This window comes from Lepus europaeus, chromosome 1, assembly GCF_033115175.1.
Source record: "Lepus europaeus isolate LE1 chromosome 1, mLepTim1.pri, whole genome shotgun sequence".
Taxonomy (NCBI): Eukaryota; Metazoa; Chordata; class Mammalia; order Lagomorpha; family Leporidae; genus Lepus; species Lepus europaeus.
In genome coordinates, this window is record NC_084827.1 from 120,462,203 (window position 1) to 120,479,597 (window position 17,395).

Sequence of the window (17,395 nt, forward strand, 5' to 3'; positions counted from 1 at the left end):
AGAACATAGAGCCTGTGATTTAAGAGACTACCCTTGAAAGTATTATTAAAAAATTTTTTTAATGTACTATGTGTACATAGTGTGGAGGAACTCAAACTTGTTTTCTCTGGTCTGTGCATTCTAATGCTTTCACTAGAAATTAAATTGTAAAATTGGTGAACTATTTATTTTAAACAGAAAAAGAATTTCACCATTCTTTTTTTTCCCATAATGTTCAGTATTTGATTTTTTTTTTTTTTTTTGCAAAATGTACCTGTGATCCTTTAAATGCCTGGCTTATATACTTTGGTTTTCTATATGTGGAATAATAGTGAATTGTAGAATATTACAGGACCCCTGTCTGGTTTTCAACGATGGCAGACATGGCTTTTTGTAGCTTTAGTGTTTATTCTTAGGCTAGGGTAATACTTCTGTCAAAAGAATATCATTATGTCCTTAGAATTGTATTTACAAATCGCATTGAATCTGTTAAAAACTAACTGAAAATTCATTTTTTTTTTTTTAAAGTGAAAGGAATGTGGTTGGGTCCATGTTCATGAATACCCCACATTGGATGATCCTAGTCTAGAGAGATGAGGAAGTGTCCTGTGGTATGAATGCCTTTTCAGTGGATAACTATCCCTTCCATGTACTCATTCATTTTCTCCTCCTCCAATAAAGTGTACTACATAAGGGACAGGTTATCATTTTTTTCCTTTTTTGAAAAGAGCTCTACAGATATTTAAGCAACCATTATATAGTTGCGTACACAGTGTGTTGCTCATGTACAGGTCTGTATAGTCAACTAATTTCTGAATGCCTAGCAGTGCAAGTGAGGACTCTACAGAAGACATTATTGCCATTGATAGCTCTGGAATAGGAGTCTTCTACTTTGAAGTGCGTTTCTTTCTTAGGATTAGAAGCTGTGGTGTTTTGTTGTTGTTTTAATTTATTGATGTATCTGAGGCAGCCAGAGAAGTTCTCCAAAACCTCAAGACATTTCCAATAATTGTCTTGTTATTAAATCACAATGAGTGATTTTACTTGAATGGTTTTCTCTCTGTACCCTTTTCCTACAATGTAATTGACTTAAATTGTTAAGCAAAAACAATAATTTCTGGCCTCTTTAATGCATAAGCCATGATTGCTGACCCCAATTCAGATTTGGGTATCAGTAGCATAAAGACTCACAGACTTCTGCCACCAACGGGTTAAATTCTTTCACCAAATATGTTTATGAGATCCCACAACTATGTCAGCTATACTGCCTTTTTTTTCTTTTAACTTTCTAGTTCACTAATCAAATGTATGTTAGATTGATTATTGTAAAAGTATAAACCATAGAAAATTTGACAAGATAGATGTGTAAATTATCCTTCTGACAGAACTAATGATGCACTCCAAGCACCTTCTGTTTTCCAGCGCTTGGTGAGCAACTTCATTAAATATGCAGTGGCTGTTGGGTGGCTTCTCAGATGATGGTTCAGTTCCTTGTGGAATTGCATTATTACAAGAGGTGTAAAACCAGGCAGACAAGCTAGCTGTTGGGCATCCTGCTGAGGTTCTAATGTGCTCCATCTTGTTGGAGCAGTTGTTTGCAGTCTTTTCAGGACAATTACATCCATAACCACAGGATGCATTCAGTGAAACTATATTACAGATAACAGTGGAGACTGGCATTGACTGCTCTTCAGCCCTCTCTTGAGCTGCCTCAGTATGGGGAGCTTTTAGTGATATAGTAATGCTACTCTGCCACTCACAGAGTACGTGCTGGATTTTTTTTTTTTGTTTGTTTTTTTTCATCCTGAGAAGCAAATCTGGAAACACTGATTTTTAACTTTTTAAAAGTATTTTAAATCATAGAATATTAGAGTTCAGAAGACTTTATAGATCCTAATCCATTTGCACATGAGAAAACCGAGGCAGAAGTAGTCTTGGGTTGTGCCTTAGGGAGATAGAGGGTTCTGGTGGAGCATGGTAGAGATTGCGTGAGTAAGAATTTGCATTGTTGAGCTTCAGCTTTAAAGGTTTTTAAAACTTTTTGTTTTGAATTTAAGATTTTTTCTTCCTTTTCTGAACTGCATTTCCCTTTCTGTTAATGCCAGCAACAGTTGTTTTTTTTTTTTTTTTAATTTCTAAAATCCAAGCAGAAGTATTCTGTTTTCTGAGGATATTACACTATTTATTATTTTGATGACAATTGGATGATTTCCTGGCAAACTGGACACAAAAGCTGGTTTGAGCTGAGCTTGAACTGGTAGTTAAGGTTTCTGAAAGGCAGATGATGTGATATATCACTGCAGCCTGATAAATGGGAGTGCATTTTAGAGTGACAGCCTGAATACTTTAATGAAAAAAGGTTTCCCACTTCAGTTGGCCAATTAAATTGCTGTTGATGGCTTTGGATCAGTAATGAACATTTGTGGAAAATGACCATTTGAATGCAATTATTACAGTAATGCATTTGTTTAAGAAGTACTAACTGCAAGTAATTCTCACTGTAAATTAGAAGATTTGCCCATTTTGCCATAGATAAATCAGCATACTGTCTTGATTTTTAATGCTAAGGAAAGTTGACAGTTAAATTCTTTTATAGGTTAAGTACATATGCTTTCTTAGAAAAACTGTGCTTAGAAAAGTTTAGGTTTTTCAATGAGTGTCTTTTAAAATATAATTTACACTACTAACCATTATGCACTTCATTATTCTCAGAATAAATTAGCAAGAATTAGAAACAAAGAGTGGGGACGATATGTAGTATATAAAAGCAAGCTATTAAGTTTAAGATGGATTAGGCATATAATTTATTTAGTGTCAAAAACATCTGTACAGGGAGAAGGTAGTATTTGAGAAGATGCAAATTTGTTTAAAAGTACTGTGAAAACAAAAATGGAAATATTTATAACTAGATTGTTCATATCTTCTTTTTAAAGCTTTTGTTGTGTCTTAAAGTATTTAATGGAAATATATCCTGTAATTTCTTTTGCTAAGTTTACCTAACACATTCATATCAGTATGGTATTAAGATTCTTAAGTTCATTTTCTCTGAAACTTTGGCATGTTTGGTAGTTAAGAAGGGGGTGACTCTTTTGAAATGCTTGATTTTCTCATTTTGTTACTTGTAAAATGGGCTGTAATCTCAGTCCAAGCTTCTTTCAATCTCCATTTCATAGTTTACAGAGAAAGGAGACACCGTGGAGCATGGACTTCCCCTGGGAATACATTGGGCTTAATGAGCTTGATAGTCTGGTGGGCTCAATAAATCAAATAAAGCAAAACATTTCTCATTTTTGAATAAAAGCATTTATCACACAGTGTTTGTTCACTCATGGTCATAAGATTGATTGGTTCCCAGCATCATAGTATATACTGAAGCATTTTTATTTTGTTTTTCCAGTGGGCAAGTTACGGAAGCAGTGGCTAAAGGAAAGTATCTCTGATGTTGGCTTTGGGATGCTGAAGTCTGTCAAGGAGTACGTGGACCCCAATAACATCTTTGGAAACAGAAACCTTTTATAAATCCTTTAGAATCATTATGGAAAATGTCACTTTTTTGTTTTTTAAAGTCTTCAACTATGGTTATACCAGTAATCAAATATATCATGGATTATATTTTGGCTACATTTGTTTGTTGGTTTAAAATAAGTTTGTTTTCCTTCTGTAGTTTGTTTTGTTTCCACATCTGTGGATTGACAGATGGTATTCCTAAATCTCTCACTGTAGGCATCAGTTTACGGCCAACCGGTTGTCATTTCAAATATTAAGTAGCTCAAGGCTGCCAGTTATTTCAGAGGAAGATGCTCCCGGCTGTTTTGTATTGAAGCTTCCTCTTGGGGAACAAAGACAGATTTTGGTATCATCTATCGCTTATCTAGCCTCTTTTTAGAACAGTGTTTCTAGAAGCAGATATCTAGGGAAGGATTCCACTGAGGAGTGTTTGTGTGTGTGTGTGTGTTTTTAAGAGCATATTCTATTGTAAGTAGGCCATTAAGGGAGGATGCTCATGAAAGAACTTAGGCAACATGTTACTTAGGACTTGGTTAGTGCTGTAAGGTGCTTGGCCTACAGTTTTCTTTGAAATTAGTATACAGTTACAAAATCTTAAATCATCAGTGAACAGTTACTCTGTTCTCCTTGTTTCTGTTGCTACTGAGGGATGAGTTGTATTTGTATCACTGAGATAACCCGAGATTATGTCCTACTTCACTCATTCTATATTTTGTGAGAAAAGCCAACTTATCATCATTGTCCATGAAGAACAGGTTTACCATGAAGTGAATGCCTCCGTTTAACCTAGAGTCCTCATGTTTCTGATTTTACTTTCTTGTTGCTGAACTGCAGAAGCATCTATCACAGGAGCACATGGAAGATTCCTTACACTTAGTGTCTCCAGTTGAAAGAATTGTTTGGCTAAAGAACAGTCATTGTTCAGCTATTAATTTCGAAAGACTCAACAGTTTCAATAACAAAAATCTTTTTGTTTAAATTAGCCCAAACAACGTGATACATTTTCATTATAAAAGTAAAGTTTTGATTTAGTTTTTAATAATGGTTTAATGCCTTTTTTGAATTACTGGTTTAACCTAAATTTTAAAAAATGTAATGTATTAATGCATATACCATAATCAAAAGTTTGAAATATCCTATTTCTTAAATAATGAGATCATTAATCACATTTAGCAAACATTTTTACATCCAAACTTGGATATTAAAATAAGTGAAATGCTTACTTTGAATCACTGTCAGAGTTCATGATTCACATTTTGAGATGGATTCTTTTCTTAATGCAATACCTAACTTTTGATAATTTTTTAAAATTAATATTTGATCATATATAAGTCAACATGCAGATGATCCTTTTAAAGGACACGCTGTCTGTCTATGTAGCAACAGCTCCAAAGTCTTTTTGGGCCGTTTGATACCTTTTATATCTGAAGTAGCCTTAACCAGAAAAGTGAAAATTTAAAATTGACAAAATGATATTTTTAAGACTTCAAAATGATAATTTTTAACTATTAAAATTGGCCTCAAGCTAATAAACTTAAATCTGTAAGCAAATTAAAATTAAATATTAGTTTAGCAACAAAAACTAAATATTTATTTTTTAGATGCTGCCTCTCTTCATTGTGATTTATTTTTAATTATAAAATGTCCAGCAAATCTTTGCTTAAAGCCCTTGATATTTGAAATTGTGTGACACTTGATGAGAAAATTGCCTCTAGAATTATAAAATTCTCAGCTTTCTAAAATGCTTCTATACATGAAGGTAATTTCTCTAATTGGTGATCAAAATGTAAAATTTAACAAGGTACTAATATCTCACTGGAAGTGTATACATGTTTCTGAATAGTTTTTTTTTTAATAAAACAAATTCATAAACAGATCCACTCCTTTGCATGTGATTGTTACATTCTTTCCCAGGGAGTTTGGATTTCAATAACCTCAGCAATCCGTATTTAATATTAGGAAGCTATAAGTGTAACATCTGAGATCCTTGTGTTCACTATTCTCTATCAGCATTATGGAAATTACTGCATTAGGTCTATTTCTTTTTCCCATGTATGCAGGACTCCCCAGCCATGATTTTATAATGGTGACTGCATTATATAGTTCACGTCATTTCTACAGGGATCACATTAAAACACAAGAACATTCATCTGTACTGTTTTCACTCTGATTTATCAAATCAGAAGACCTTCCCCCACTTTCACACACCCACTTCTGGGAGGTGCCTCAGTATAGACTTCCAGTCTGTGGAGGACTGAGCTCATGAATATGCACAGAAGCACTTCAACCAGGCCTCTTCTGAAGTATCTGAAAATGGCTTCATAAAGTTAAAGCCAGGAGAACAGTGTTTATGTGAGGCTTCTTATCTCATTTTGAGTATGTTGATTTAAATTTTTTTAAGTCTGTAGCCTATTTAGTTTTCAGTATTGCATAATACTGACTTTACTTTCTTAAAGTTGTATTTATAATGTTTTACTTAAGTTTAATGATGTCACATTTGGGTTGGGGTTTCCCTGGGAAAGGGAACTTGCTGCTAGTGAGAGATGATTTTGAATACTAAAGATAATATGAACAGGCTTTATTGACCCTTAAACTGTTGCCTTAATGTTTGGTGCAATTTATAGTAGTACGTCAGTGAATTTTTGGTAACCTGAGCTAAGTAACTTGAGCTTTTTTAGTTTAGTAAGAGTTGTGAGAAGCCACATGTTTATTGTGCCCAGGATTGTACCACAAGGAAAGAGGATTAAATTCTTTTTCCCTTCTGAGGAATTGGGAATTTTCTTCCTAAAAGTGCTTATATATTATAGTACTGTACTTAAAAATTATTATGAAACTGGAAGCCTTTTGGTGTGCCTAAGTTGATACATTTTGAAAAAACAAAGTGCAGTAAAGGATGAGCTTCCATCAGTGTGTGTATTATGCCAGATACAGATGGTTGCAAGGACACCTTTTTTTTTTTCCAGAATACTGTATGAGTAATTGCTAAATCCTAGCTTGCAATTTTGAAAATGCCTCTTGCATGTTGGCCCATGAGATTTTTCTCTTAATGTATTCTTTCATAGCTTCCTAACCATGGATGATCAGCAGAACTGTAATCCCAAACAGAAGTGTGATCCTTTGGCTTTTCAGATGAGGCTGGATTTGCTTGCACTTCTGTTCTATATAATTGTGGGAACACATTTGTTTACTCTGGGTTGATTCACAAATTCCATGTGCTGGTGCTTGAGGCAGTCAGATGGGATACTGTGGGAGGCATATCTGTATTTTAAGAAACACTGAGACAGGAGTTAAGGACAGGTTTAATAACTTTTGATTTACCACTTAATCTTTAGCAACTTTGGTTTTAATCAGGGCTTAGCTCATGGTAGGAGAAAAGTAGAAAATGGCAAGTACCAGTTGAGGATGGAAGAATCTGCAGTGTTTCTCCTTTGGCTTTATGAGCTGTGGAAGTGTGGCTTTGCTCAAGGCTTCGTGTTCCCAAATGAGCCATATGTCAATATATTCACTTAATTCTTACTAATTTCAGTTTCCTGAAACAGAAACAACTTATACATTGATGTTGAAATCCAGAAAGTGTAAAAGGTTTACTTAAACTGTTGAAATATAGTGTCTGATATGAAGGATGTAAGTTACTCAGCTTTCTGTTCCCTAAGCCAGTGTTTGTCTTCAGTGTGAAATTTAACTGTACAAAGTACTTGTAATGTCAAGAGAATATAGAAACATATTATTAATAAAATGGACCTGGGTCTAAGAATTCTTTTTCCTTTAAGGGGAGTGTGAAGTGGTTTATTCTCTTTGCATATGGGTTTTTCTCTCAACTTTAGTTTTTCATCTTCATATTTCCACTGATTTGGAAATAGAAAATTATTTTTATAATTTTATTGATGTAGCATGATCAAATACAACTTACAAATCCCTTTGGCTGTATTGCTGAAAATATTGTTAACTAGATTTTATCAGATTCTAATTATTTTTAAGTCAATAGTGTGTTCCCAGGAGGTGTCTAGTCTTCTGTCAATGTGAAACATCCCCTTTTCAATCTTGAAAGACCTTCAAGAATGAGCACTGTTGTGCTCTTCTAACCACAACAATTAATTTCTTCAAGAGTAAGGACCACTGGTATATAGAATATTCAAGCCAAAGAATCATCACAGAATTCAGTAACTTTAGTTCTGTGAACATGAAAAGATTTCTTTTTTTGGTTCCCAAGGGAGATTATTTTATATATTTTCATAAGGAAGAGAGATAATATATTAAATGTCATTAAGAACATTTTTCAGGAACTCTGAATTCCAAATCTGAAAAACAAAGAAAAAATTCATTTTCATTTGAATTTCTAAGCTACATATGTACATGTTTTTAAGGCATCTTACTGTTAGCAGTGTTTTCCATGGATACCACAAGCACCCCCATGAAACATGTTTTTAATTCTTTTTCACATATCCGAAAAGGGTGTAATCCTTGTTCTGGTATATGGTTTCTGTAGTTAGTTTTTGAGCTACTCAAACAATATCCCTCCCAAAAGTTCACAGTGCCTTGTTGGGAGCCTCTTTTGTTCCATGAAATAGCAATTTAAAATGAGTAGGAGAGGAGAAGTCTTTAAAGATAGTTTATCAGTTTATGGATACGCCTCTTCAAGAACATATCAGGAATTAAGTAGTTTAGCACAATGATAAGCCTTTCCACAGTTGGTTTGGATCATCATCTAGCATATTCAACTATTTATGTGGTAGACCCGTACTCTCACATATGCATCTATGGGATTTGTACCTACTTTCCATTCCTACATTTTCATTTTACTGTCCTAACCTCGTGGCCCTGAGCTGTAGCCATTTGGATGGCCATTGAGACATTCTCCACCTGCTTCTGGATGTCAGCTCCCAACTCCCCACAGAGTGGAGGCTGGGAGTAGAGATTCTATTCCTTATACTGTGTCAGTCCTTTTTTGTGTGATGGTGCCTTCAGAATAATGACTATTTCTGTTCCTGGACAATGATAAATCTTAGGAGATATTTGTGTAGGTTATAATAATTTTTGTCCCTTTTTTACCAAGCCTGTGAAATACTTTGACTCTGATACAACTTGACTTGAATAATGTCTTATCCTGAGTCTTCCTCTAAGGCAGTACTTACTCCTGCCAGTACTGTAGTAATCTTTTGGGAACTACATGTGGGTAAGCCCTTGTGTGTAAGCCATTATACTGCTGTAACTGATGCATACAAGCAATTCTCCACATTTATAATCTAAAAGTGGATATGTAGTGGGAAGGAAAATTCCTAAGATTCCAGCATAGCTTTGTCAATTCAGACTGAGCCATACTGTTTTCCACAAGGGCTCACACATAATCTCTATACTGTGCTTTCAGTGTATGTTCAGATTCTCGTTTTACTGGCTTTTCTAGACTGTATTGTCTATAAGCAAATGCCCATGTGTGATTTTTAAGATGTGCTGGGAACAAATAAAACAGTACCAAAACCACTCTTTGTTACAGAAATTGTTGTTTATTTCATCTTTATTCCCCTAAACCTTTGTTGATGTGTCATGCTGTACTCTGAGAAAATGGGATACACTCTGTACTCATCAGCAGCCTCTCTACTAGTGAAGGACATGGAACAGAGAGTGATTTCTTACCTGCCTGTGGCTTCCACAATGGAGGCATGGTGGTAGCTGTCTAGGCTCTGAAATGGCTGAAGACCAGACCTTTGAACTCTATCTTACATGGTCCATTTCGATAATCACTAGTTAGACTGAGATTTTAGCTTTTCTATTTAAAGAAAGCAATTTCCTGCCCAGCTTATTTAAGCTCAGATTTAATGAACCTTAGAAATCATCTCATTCTATTACATTTTACATAATTACTACCCAACTGTCCCTACCTACCCTCTGGGCCACAAACACAGAACCAGTTCTCTGAATATAATATATAATTCCTAATAAGGAATTAGGAAATTTTTTTATTAGACTGAATTCTGTTTCTGTCTTCTACTCATAAGTAAAACTCTGCCTTCCGTAGTTTATAAGGGATTGTCCCATTTCTTTAAGGCAGCCCTTAAAGATGGGTCTCCTGTTCCCCTGGATCCTCTCCAGTCAGCCTTTGCACCTGTGATTTCTACACTTTCCTCCATTTTAATCCTCCAGGTGTACCTGTTTGATGTTTTAAAAGGGAGATATCTAGGCCTGAATATAAATCTTCAACATAGTACCCATGCGTGCCCAGTCTAGTCAGCTAACAAAGGCATTTTTGGTGTGCATTGCACTGTCAGCCCAAGCTGAAGTTGAATTTAATAAAGGTGGTCTTTTCCGCACATGAGGTTTAGGGTGCATCTCCCCAGAGGCTTCTTTTGCTTGTTTTTTAAGATTTACTTGTGCTGGCTTGCAGCACAAAGAACCGTGTTTCCTGAAACAGTGGGAAATGCGGGACAAGGATGCAAAGAATGAAGCCAAGACAAATCCTAATCAAGGCTCGTTTATTCAACAAATCCAGTAGTATTTAAACATGACCAGCTGTATACAAGAAGGCACACAAAAGATTTACATATCTAAAAGACTTGTGGGGTTACAAAGAGTTCCCAACAAGGTTCTTCTATTTAACAGATCGTAAAATGTTATCAATCATTGATTACAAGGGTATAATAAAACACCTAGGTGATAAATGCAGGTTTCAGGTGTGACTGATTATATCATCTCTTGTGAGAAGTCTAACAGTGAGATACAGTTCTTCCTGCCTCTTCCTGGAACCTCCTTAGCCTTTTGTCTGTGCCCTGATCCATATGTTTAAGCGTAAACAAAAGGGGCGACTGCCTGTGGCTGCCCACATTTACTCATCCATTTGAACAGCAAAGTTACACAGATGGAGAGAAAGAGAGATCTTCCATCCACTGTTTCATTCCCCCAAATTGCTGCAATGGCTGAAGCTGGGCCAGGTGGAAGCCGGGAGCCCTGAACTCTATCCAGATCCACCATGTGGGTGGCAGGGGCCCAAGCACTTGGGAAATCCTCTGCTGTCTTCCCAGGCACATTAGCAAGGAGCTGGACTGGAAGTGGAACAGCCAGGACTTGAACCTGTGCCCACATGGGATGCTGGCATCTCAGGCAACCCACTGTGCCACAACGCCAGCCCCAGAAGCTGATTTTGAAAGCCTCCTTTTCTTGTTTGTCTTTATTAATGTTTGTTTATCAGGTTTAGTTCCAGATTTTCAAAATTGTAGGCTGTTGATTCTCAATTCAGTGCCTTTGGTGCTGGCTGCTTCACTGAACCAGACTGTGTGTGTTGGGTGACCATGAAGCATAGAGGATTTCTGCTTTTTAAAGGAGATTATTAGTATCTCCTACAAAAGGGTGTGAATGGAGAAAAATGAGTCTCCTCCAACCACAGAATGGAAGCTGCTGCCTTTGTGACCAAATATTACAGCAATGCAAGAGATGCTCTTGCCTTAGATACTGTCTCTTCTATAAATGTTTAAGCCATAATGTCCTGCACTGATGAGTTGATTTTTTTTTAATGAAACTCATAAAGGAAGTACTGTATCTGATGAACTTAATAAATTTTCATTTTTCAAACTTTATACTCTTTAACACTTAAAAATGTAAGACAGCCTGTTTCTATAAGTCATACATCATCCATAGAGAGACTGGAAGTTGAAAAATCTTTAAAAATTTTAAAACATTTTATCATAAGTTCAAAACAAACGAGTCTTTGGACAGCTACAATTCCTTAAAACTACTAAGAATTAAAGTTACTGCTCAAGGATTTGAAGGGAATTCAAAAAGTTACATTTGTGAGGTTGGCTTTTAAAGTTAGTGAAAAAATTCAATGATTATACACATTTTCCACGAACTTTCTGATGTCTCTTTGTAGCTTATATTTCGAATGAAGTGTCAACTGTGGTGGATGCAACCACAGGGCTATGTAGTCAAACAAGCAAGGACCCAGTTACTGGCTCAATAGAAAAATCAGCTGTTTGACTACAAAATATCACTTTAGTCCTACAGGTCAGCTAGATGGGAATCAGCTAGTGAATGGTGAGTAATGGGCTGCAAGTCATACTAATGGCAGGAAGCTCCTGGATCGTGGAGGTGGGGACAGTGCAGAGAATACCCTCAGAAAAGCACAACCTCTCAATACTTCCCCATCATCCATGGTCGTTAAGAAGGAACCTAAAACCAAAAACTATTGGAAAGTGCTGATCTTCACCTGCAACGAAAAGTTTCTTTTTGGGATATTATCCTTTCAAAGTTAAGTTCTTGAGCTAGGCACTGCTTTCCTGGAGTCAGGCTCACAGCACTGCTAACCCTGAATGGAGAAATGAGCCCAGGTAAGGACTATGGGGCAAAGCACTGAGAAGATTACTCCCTTAACGCTTCTTCTCCAAGGCAGTCACCCTTTTTTATCTTGCATTTCCTAATAAGTTTGGGAATCAACCCCACAGCCCTGTATAAACAAATCATTCTAACCTTGAGCCAAAGCTATCACTATTCTTTATGGCTTCTGTCTCAGGAGCCCCTCTAAGCCTAATGTGTATCATCTCTCCTATAATATCACCCTTCCTATCATCTCTCTGCTGATGACGTATGCATCTCCATCCCCACAGTCCATCTCAGTTGTCTGCTCCTCACGAGTGGGTCAGAATTAGCCACTACACACTTGACTTCACTGATGGTATTAGTGCCAACATCATGCCATAGCTGAGGTGACATTCCAAGAAGGATGGTGTCATGTCACTGATCAGAGGAGTCTCTGAGCTTGGGGAGTTCTGCACATACAGATCAAGATCTTGTGTCTGAGAAATCAGATACAGCGTCTGTGTACAAACACATGCTGATGTTCTGTATGTGCATATGTCGAGACCAAGGGGTTGACTAAGATTACAAAGTACTGGATTTAATAATTGACCCCTTTAAAACAGTTTTTCAGATATTAAGAAATGTCAAATGAGTAGAAGCTTTAGAAACAGAAATCTCACTTTTAGTCAAGCAAATTGTTCTGAGCACTTAATACTCTCTAGGACACTGATGGGGAACGTTTTCTCTGCCAAGGGCCATCTGGATATTTATACACCATTCACAGGCCAGGCAAACTTATCAACTTAAAATTAACTTGCTACGGATTTACTGAAGTTCAAATGCTGCCTGTGGTTGCCTTGGCAGAGCCAGACCAAATACAGCCTGAAGTTCAAACGTTCCCCACCCCTGCTCCAAGAACAGAGAACAAAGCTTACCATCAGAAATTCAGGACAGAAGTGTTCATTCAAGAGGCAAAATATGAGGTCATTGTAAAATCCCGTGCCTTTTCAAAACAAGAAGCAAAGCAGAGTACTTTGCACGTGAATTAAAAAAAAAAAAAAAAAAAAGTGTATATCCTAAAAGTAAAGGACAGTAAGTGCCTGGGGAGTTAAGAGATGCCCTCAACTCTCCAAGCCAGGCTCCTCCAGGCCTCAGCATTAGGTCTATGGACTCAAAGTCTCAGGAGACTTTGCTGTAGCCAGCAGTTATCTGAATCTAGTCGGTGCCTTTCTGGAGAGCCCAGGTAAGGAAGGGTGTAAATGCCATGATTGGCCTTTGTTCTGGTAGGAGCAGTCAGGGTTTCCTGATGCATTACTAATGGCAGGAAATCCCAGCTGCCCAGCAGCAAAGGGTTAAAAACTGTTCTGAAAAGCGTCTTATGTTCTAAAAGCTAAATTACACCTACACACATACATTCAAACCACAACCATACAGCACCTGGGTAAACAAATTGTAGCCAAATAAAGGCCAAGCCATTTACAAAAGGGAATCTGGAAAACATTTGTTTTTGGGCAGTTTACTTTACACACACACACACATATGAAAAAAGTTTTGAGGAAATAGGAAAAAAATTTTAACGTGGATGTTGAAAATAAGATTTCACTTTATTTACTTCTCCAAAGTAAAGGGGTTATGGAGATTGAAAGGGACACAGAGCTACTGCACCAACATTTTTTTTTAGTTCAGAAGTTATTAAAGAACTGTTCCCAGACAGAATGTGGCTCTGGGATACACTGAAGAGGTCATTAAACTTTGATGATTCTCCATACATGGGATTAAAGCATCACTATGATAGCAGCTCAGATAACTAACACTAAACATGGCAAAAATTCAAAACCATTGTACTTCAAAGTCAAATTTTCTAATCCAATAGAATTGAACCACCAGCAGTCATGCTACAGAGGAACTATGCTGAACATACTTCATCTGGGTATCCGTGTAGCTAAATGGTTTCTTCATGCTGGAAAAACAAAAGCAGTTCATTATGACTGGGGTTCCTTATCTACCAGAAGAAAGCTATTAAGTTAGAACCAAATTTCCAGTTTTTAGGTAAAAAAATTCTAGAATCAGAAATTTAATGATTGAAGCCAGTATTTTTTATTTTTCCTAAGTGAGGTCAAAGTGGGGTTACATTTATGAAGTGAAAGGATAAGGAGTAGAAAAACAAATATTAAAGCTCTTGCAGGGTTCAGAAAACAAAATACCTGACCAGAATGAGTGAGGTTCACAAAGGGAACTCAACCAGAATTTATGAACTGGAAACTAGCATTATGAATCTAAGATATAATGACCTTTTCATTAATTATAGGGGTAGGGAAGGAGTTTGGTGGGTTATGGGCCATGTAGCCATGTGATTACAACACAATAACAACTCTAGCATATCCTAAATTACAAACACAAAGGTAGGAATTAAGATATCAGTTTTTAGTACCTGTGCTGTTAGTCACTATTAAAAATAAATGAAAATAATGAAAAACAATAATAGTACTTATTCATGTATTCATATTATTAACAAATTGAGCAAAAGCAAACAATGAAATATGTTTTCATGATAATTGCTTTTTGTCTCTACACCATAGCACCATAATTTTATTAAGGATACAAGATTTCCCAATGAATCTTGCACACTAAAAAATTCATTTATAGCCCAAGGAATCTTGATTAGAAAAGCATTATGTTGCACTGGAAAAACACTAAAATATTCTAAACTCTACATAAAACATACACATTACAAATTAATATATTAATGAGGGTAAGCTGTTAAACACACAATCCCTGAAATGATTATTAAACATCTAAAGTCTTATACATTAATTACTACTGATTTCTGGACTTAATGGAGTCTACTACCAGTTGATGTAACCCTTGTGCAATGACCCTTAAAGATGAATAAAAACCTACATGATAAAGGAGGGGAAGCAGCCATTACAAGTTCTAACAAACACAGCATTCATCAATTTTGAATTTTTCCTGGGGTAAAGTTCTTACATTATTTCACTGTGTGGTAGATTTAACGCAAAGCTTTATCTAATATTTCTGTTATGATTCTAAGGAGTACAAAATTCAAAATGTAACAAATATAAAGATGCCAAAAGCTAAGCAGAGATATTATAGAGCAAGATGTACAAAACAGAGCCATTATAATAAAAGCCATTATCAGCCATTGCTACGTATTCCAACCTATAATCTCATAAATCAAAGCTCTTAACTGTCTCGATTCATATGTGACTGTATTCTTTCCAATATGCATTCTTTCTTCTTCCAGGGGTTGTTCTATAACAGCAGGTATGTTTTTGCCAAAAAGTTCACAGTGTTCCAGAAATTGGATACATTCTTGAATAACACTGTCACGTAGCATGATTGTGTGTTTTGACATGTTTTCTAGTAAGGACAGGAAGCATCTCTTTGCATAAAACCAGGTATCAGTGCCCAGTTTTTTATTATAAGGTTCCAAGCTTTTGATAACTCGAGAAATGCCAAAATCATAATTTCCTTTGGCACAATAAAGTGTTCCTATCACCAAATTCACAATACACAGATGATAGGTTTTCTTGTCTGGGTCATCATAGGAGAGCTGCTCTTCCTCCTTCTCAATCTTCCTCATCAACTCTTCAGCTTCTTCATTTTGACTTGTCATGATATAGGAAACACAGAGGTTAGCTAAAACAACAGCACTGACATTGAGGATGTTATCATAATGCTTCTTCACTATGGGCTCATAAAATCCAATGGCTTCTTTGTACTTGTTTTCCTGCATGAACAGAACATGAGCAACATTCAGCTTCCACACGTCGTGGTCATTACAGAATTCCACAGATTTGCGGAAGATCTTTTCCACCATTGAATAATTTTCAAGGTTCCAGTAGATTTTTGCTTGAGCCATCAACACCGGAATGTACTTCTCCAGGGTGTCATCATACTCATTCACTGCTTTTTTGATGCCTTCCTCATCTCTGTTGTGTCTTGCTTCCTGTACCTGTTTGGTGAGTCTCCGGAGCTGTTCAGTCAGCATCCCCGCTAGTCCATCCAGCTTCACGAAAGCTTCATCAGGAGCTGTCTGGCAAGTGATCATGGCGTCCAGAAAGTCATAGAGGTAGGGTGTGAGGAACTTGTAAGTCAAATGGGCATTTTCTGCCAGGACATCTGCGGCCAGGTCAAAATACTCATATTTACAGTAGAGCAGCAACAGGTTGCCAAAAGTCTCTGGGGGGAAGGGGTTCTGTTGGAGCAAAAACTGGAGCTTTTCAAACCCTTCCGTAGGCTTGGCATCCATGTTCATCAGTGCCTGGTTGTGCAGGGTCACAGGGTCCAACTCTTCCTCTGCCCTAGGAGGCATGTCAGTGAGGGCTTCCTGAGCCGCTTCATAGTTTTTCAGCTGGTATTCTATGGCTGCCTTGAGGTTGAAGGCCTCTACCAAAGCAGTCTGGTGGAGAACTAAAGTGTTGCCAACACTGCGAATATCAATGCCCTCAGTGGTCATGCCCACACCCAGCTCGGGATGCTGGCGGATGCCACGCTCAATAATGTCAGCGATGTGCTTCAATGCCGGCGCATAGTGCCGGCTGCTGTAATAGGCCAAAGCCAGGTTGTAAGAAAGGTCAGGCTGGTAGCCCAAGGCCTGCAGGGCCGCAAAGAACTTGGAACATGCAGCTTCATACTGCCCTTCCTTGTAGAGCAAACAACCCAGGTTGACCTGGCCATCGGGATCGTTCTCTCCCCCTCCCTCCTCTCCACCTTCCCCACTGAGCAGCTGCTCCACCAGGCTCCTGGCCCCTGGCAGATCACCCTCGCTGTACTTGATGGCGGCCTGCAGGCGGAGGACCCGGTTGTGGTAGGCGGGGTTGTCCAGCAGGAGGAAGGCGACCCGGGTGGCGTCCGGAAAAAGGCAGGCCTTGTACAGGGCCTGGGCCTGGTACAGGCGGTACTGCTCGAGCTCTGGGTGCAGCTGGCTCAGCTGCTCATAGCACTCGGCGGCCAGCGCGAACTCCTGCAGGCGGTAGTAGCAGTAGCCCAGCAGCGACAGGCCGGCGCGGCTCTTCGGGCTGCGCTGCAGCTCTCCGCCCAGCAGCTGCACCGCCTCGGCGTAGCGAGAATCCCGGATGAGCCGGTACACGACCGCGGTGAACTCACCATCCGGAATCTGCGAGCCGCTCAGGCCCGCCATAACTGCCCAGTTCGTTTTGTGGACTTGTTACCACGGCAACTGTGTAACCGGAAGCGGAAGTCTTTTCGGAGATTACTTGGCAGCGGAAGGACTCCATGAAGAATAAACAAGAACTGTCTCTCAGTGTCCCATTTTCTGTTCGTAGACTCAGTACTGGCGAGTTGTGTGTGTCATGCAGGGGAAAAGAAAGAGCTCCGTGCCGTTCAGAGGCGGAAGTTTACATTCCGGCATGCACCGTTCCCGTCGCGGCGCCGCTCGGGATGTGGCCGCGCAGCATGCTGGGAGGCGTAGTCTCAGCGGCCCGGACCCTCCGCCTTCGCGAACGCAGTCTTGCTGCCGTTGTTTGCGTTTTCTGTGGTGTTCTTAGGTCTCTGGGTTCCTTGGAGAATGGACTAGGCCCCGACGTCGTCTGTGATTCCGAGGCTTGTACAACTCGCGTTACACACTATATATAATATATAT

At 38.3% G+C, this 17,395-nt stretch overlaps 2 protein-coding genes across 2 annotated transcripts in view; one reads left to right on the forward strand and one right to left on the reverse strand.

Moving 5' to 3' along the window:
- Window positions 1-7,255, forward strand: part of AGPS (alkylglycerone phosphate synthase) — a 139,446-nt gene extending 132,191 nt beyond the window's left edge. Inside the window, exon 20 of the mRNA XM_062188360.1 lies at window positions 3,377-7,255. Within this exon, the coding sequence (XP_062044344.1) occupies window positions 3,377-3,498 (122 nt within the window). The 3' untranslated portion in view covers window positions 3,499-7,255. The remainder of the gene's footprint in view (window positions 1-3,376) is intronic.
- Window positions 7,256-11,213: 3,958 nt separating this feature from the next.
- IFT70B (intraflagellar transport 70B) lies at window positions 11,214-17,143 on the reverse strand. The gene has a single exon (XM_062188372.1). The coding sequence runs from the start codon at window positions 16,931-16,933 to the stop codon at window positions 14,936-14,938; it is 1,998 nt and encodes a 665-aa protein (XP_062044356.1). The 5' UTR covers window positions 16,934-17,143; the 3' UTR covers window positions 11,214-14,935.
- Between the last annotated feature and the right edge of the window lie 252 nt (window positions 17,144-17,395).